The sequence below is a fragment of the Charadrius vociferus genome, unplaced genomic scaffold (genome assembly GCF_000708025.1).
Source record: "Charadrius vociferus isolate BGI_N301 unplaced genomic scaffold, ASM70802v2 scaffold39, whole genome shotgun sequence".
Lineage (NCBI taxonomy): Eukaryota > Metazoa > Chordata > Aves > Charadriiformes > Charadriidae > Charadrius > Charadrius vociferus.
This window is the reverse complement of record NW_009650188.1, coordinates 1,646,768-1,649,529: the sequence shown is the minus strand read 5'-3', so window position 1 is coordinate 1,649,529 and position 2,762 is coordinate 1,646,768. Positions and strand designations below refer to the sequence as shown.

The following is a 2,762-nucleotide window of genomic DNA, read 5'->3' as shown; positions in this document are numbered from 1 at the left end:
CCCTGTGGCATGCACCCTGCGGCAGGGCCATTGGGACAGGCTGGAGGGGCCCCGGCGTGGGGCTGAGTGTCACTGTTCCTCTGTGCTTGCAGAGCTGTGGGGCTGGACACCTTCCCCCGGCTGGACCCTCCGCCCCCCATCACCAAGAAGCGGACACCACGTGCCCTGAAGACACCGCAGGACATGCTCATCGCGCCACAGCCAGCAGGGACCAGCCCAAGGAGGAGCATGGAGGAGCCCCCTGAACTTCCCACAGCCCACCCTGATGCTGCAGAGGAGTGGCCGGGGACGAGGGACCCATCCCCTCCAGAATGCTCTGGGGTCCCCAGCATGACTGGCACTCTAGAGCCGAGCGGGGACCAGCCCACCACTGTCCTCCCCGTGCCTGACCTCATCCATAAGGGCAGCCTAGAGAGCCAGTGGCAATCAGGCGAGAGGGCCACCGAGACCTCACCCCGCATGGAGAAGCCCTCCCGGAGACCAGGGCTGGACCATGAGCCACCAGGGAGCACGGGGCTACCAGAGCCATGCACCCCCAGCCGGGAGGTGGACGGGCCCCATCCTGACCTGCTGTCCTTTGAGTAGCAGTGCGGGAGCCACAATGGGGGCACCATGGGGGCTGGCTCTCCCAAACACGTCTCTCGCTGCTACTTGCTGGTTTTGAGGTCGTTATTTTGGAGGTGGAGGAGCCCCAGGATGGTAGGAGCCATTGCTGCCCCAGGTTGGGGTGTGGGGAGCATGATACCACGTTTCTTCCCTGATTCCCGGGAGGGCAACAGCTTGTCCTGCCAATGGCTTCTGCAGCCCTATCCCAGGCCCCTTCATTGCAAAGCTCCCATCCTGCCAAGGTGCCACCATTCTGTCTGCAGCCAGGGGCCACGCTGAGCTGAGGACCGAGGGTGAGCTTGCTCAGCAGCCTGGGTCCTCATGCATGGGTGCAGAAATGCCAGCCTGCCCCCGACCTGGTCAGCTCTGCTGGGCAAGTGTCCCACAAGTGTCCTCCACAGTTCCCCACATCTGGGCTGGCTGCCTCAGCCCGGGGCATGTTCCAGCTTACATCATGTGCTTGCTGAGATACCCCATACCGGTGTGCAAGAAGGTTTACCCAGCCCTAGTGCCCCGGTGCCAGGGGGCTGGGTTGGCAGATGTCCCCAAGGCCTCCTCCAGGTGCCAACCCCTTGGCATATAGTTGTCACAGTGCCATCTCTCTTTGCAGCGAAGCCCCAGCCACAGGAGACCCCCTCACGGCAGGGGCTGTGGCAGGGAGCAGGGCTGGATGCCTGGGGCTGCACAGCTGCTGGCCAGTGGGCTCTGGCAGGGAGACAGACTCCCCGCAAGACCCCCTCCAGCTTTCACTTGTCTCCTGGTTTCACCCCAGCCACCATGGACCAGACCGACCTGCGCAGGCGGACAGGCCACTCCATGTGGGCCAGCACCACCTCTCTCATTTATTTCCTGGGATGGGGATGTCTTTGTGAGACTAGGATGCAAGAAGCAATGCGGTCCTCTGATACTGCTCTATGATTGTTTTTCCTATGAATTACAGGAGAGGTTAGCCAGCCTGTGGACCCCTGGGCTGGTGCAAGGAAGCAGCTGCGAGATGGCACTTTGCTTAGAGCTTTTATGCACATGCTCACCGCAAAGGTCGTTTTGAGAGGAAAAGCTCCAAAGACCAGTTTTGGGCTGGAGGAGCCTAGGGGCTCAGGGATGGGGCACCTCTGCTCGCAGCTTCTCCTGGGCCACACAGGGCAGTTGGGCTGAAGAAACGTCTTCCACCACATTGTGGTCCTGCTTAAGGCAGGAAGTCGTGGGCCTGAGAGACCCCATTGTCCTGGGAGAAGCCACTGTCCCTCCTTGCCTGTCAGCATGGCAGGTGCTGGGGCTCTGCAGTGCTCGGCCACCAGGGAGGCCCTGCTCAAGAGTGAAGGAGACACCAGACCCATGAGGAACCTGTGGCCAGCTGGCAGTTGGTGCTGAGGTATAACACACCCTGTGTATAATGTGATGATGATGCTGTGCATGGCTGATGCTACCCCACAAACACAAGTCTATATGAGTATGTATGTATATGTGTATGCTGCCTAGACCTACACGGTGTTGTATATGTTGATGGAAACAAGGGCTCATAGCCCCTTTTTGTGGAACCAGCATCTTCCAACCCTGCGGATCACAAGGGAACCTCACTGCTGGTCCAGTCCCTCTATTTATGTTGTCTAGGCTGCGCGCATAGTTTGGGACAAAAGATGCAGATTGCACAATAAATTTTTTTTTTCTTTTTTACCCACTGACACGTAGCAGTCCCTTGATGGGAGGGGACCGCCTGCACCAGCTCGGCGTAGCCCCAGAGCCCCCCGATGAGGCTGGGGACCTGCTGGGCGCTCCTGCACGGGGTCTGCGGAGCGGAGGAGTGAGGCAGCAGCCCTGTGCAGCTGAGGGGTGCCGGGGAAAGCCACCCTCCAGCGCCAGCCTTGTTGGGGTGATGGCATAGGATGACGGGGGTCTGCTGTGTTAAAGCCGTGGGATTAAGGGAAATATCCCCCAAAGGCGCTAAGGGAGGCCTGACGCCTGCAAAGGGCACCTCCACCCCGCGAACCAGGCCCAGTGGCACAGCCAGAGGGAGCTGGGGGGGACTGGGGGGACTGGTGGTGCCCAGGCCGAGAGGGTGACATGGCTGCCCTGCTGTGCTTGGCGCTGAGGGGACGGGACACCCGGCTGGTGCCTGAGCTGAAGGGACGGGGCCTCGCTAGATCCCAGGCTGAGGG

At 60.8% G+C, this 2,762-nt stretch overlaps 1 protein-coding gene across 1 annotated transcript in view; it reads left to right on the top strand.

Annotated features, from left to right (window-relative positions):
- The first annotated feature begins 1,383 nt into the window (after positions 1 to 1,383).
- Positions 1,384 to 2,762, top strand: part of UHMK1 (U2AF homology motif (UHM) kinase 1) — a 13,376-nt gene continuing 11,997 nt past the window's right edge. The window contains exon 1 of the mRNA XM_009892884.1: positions 1,384 to 1,474. Within this exon, the coding sequence (XP_009891186.1) occupies positions 1,384 to 1,474 (91 nt within the window). The remainder of the gene's footprint in view (positions 1,475 to 2,762) is intronic.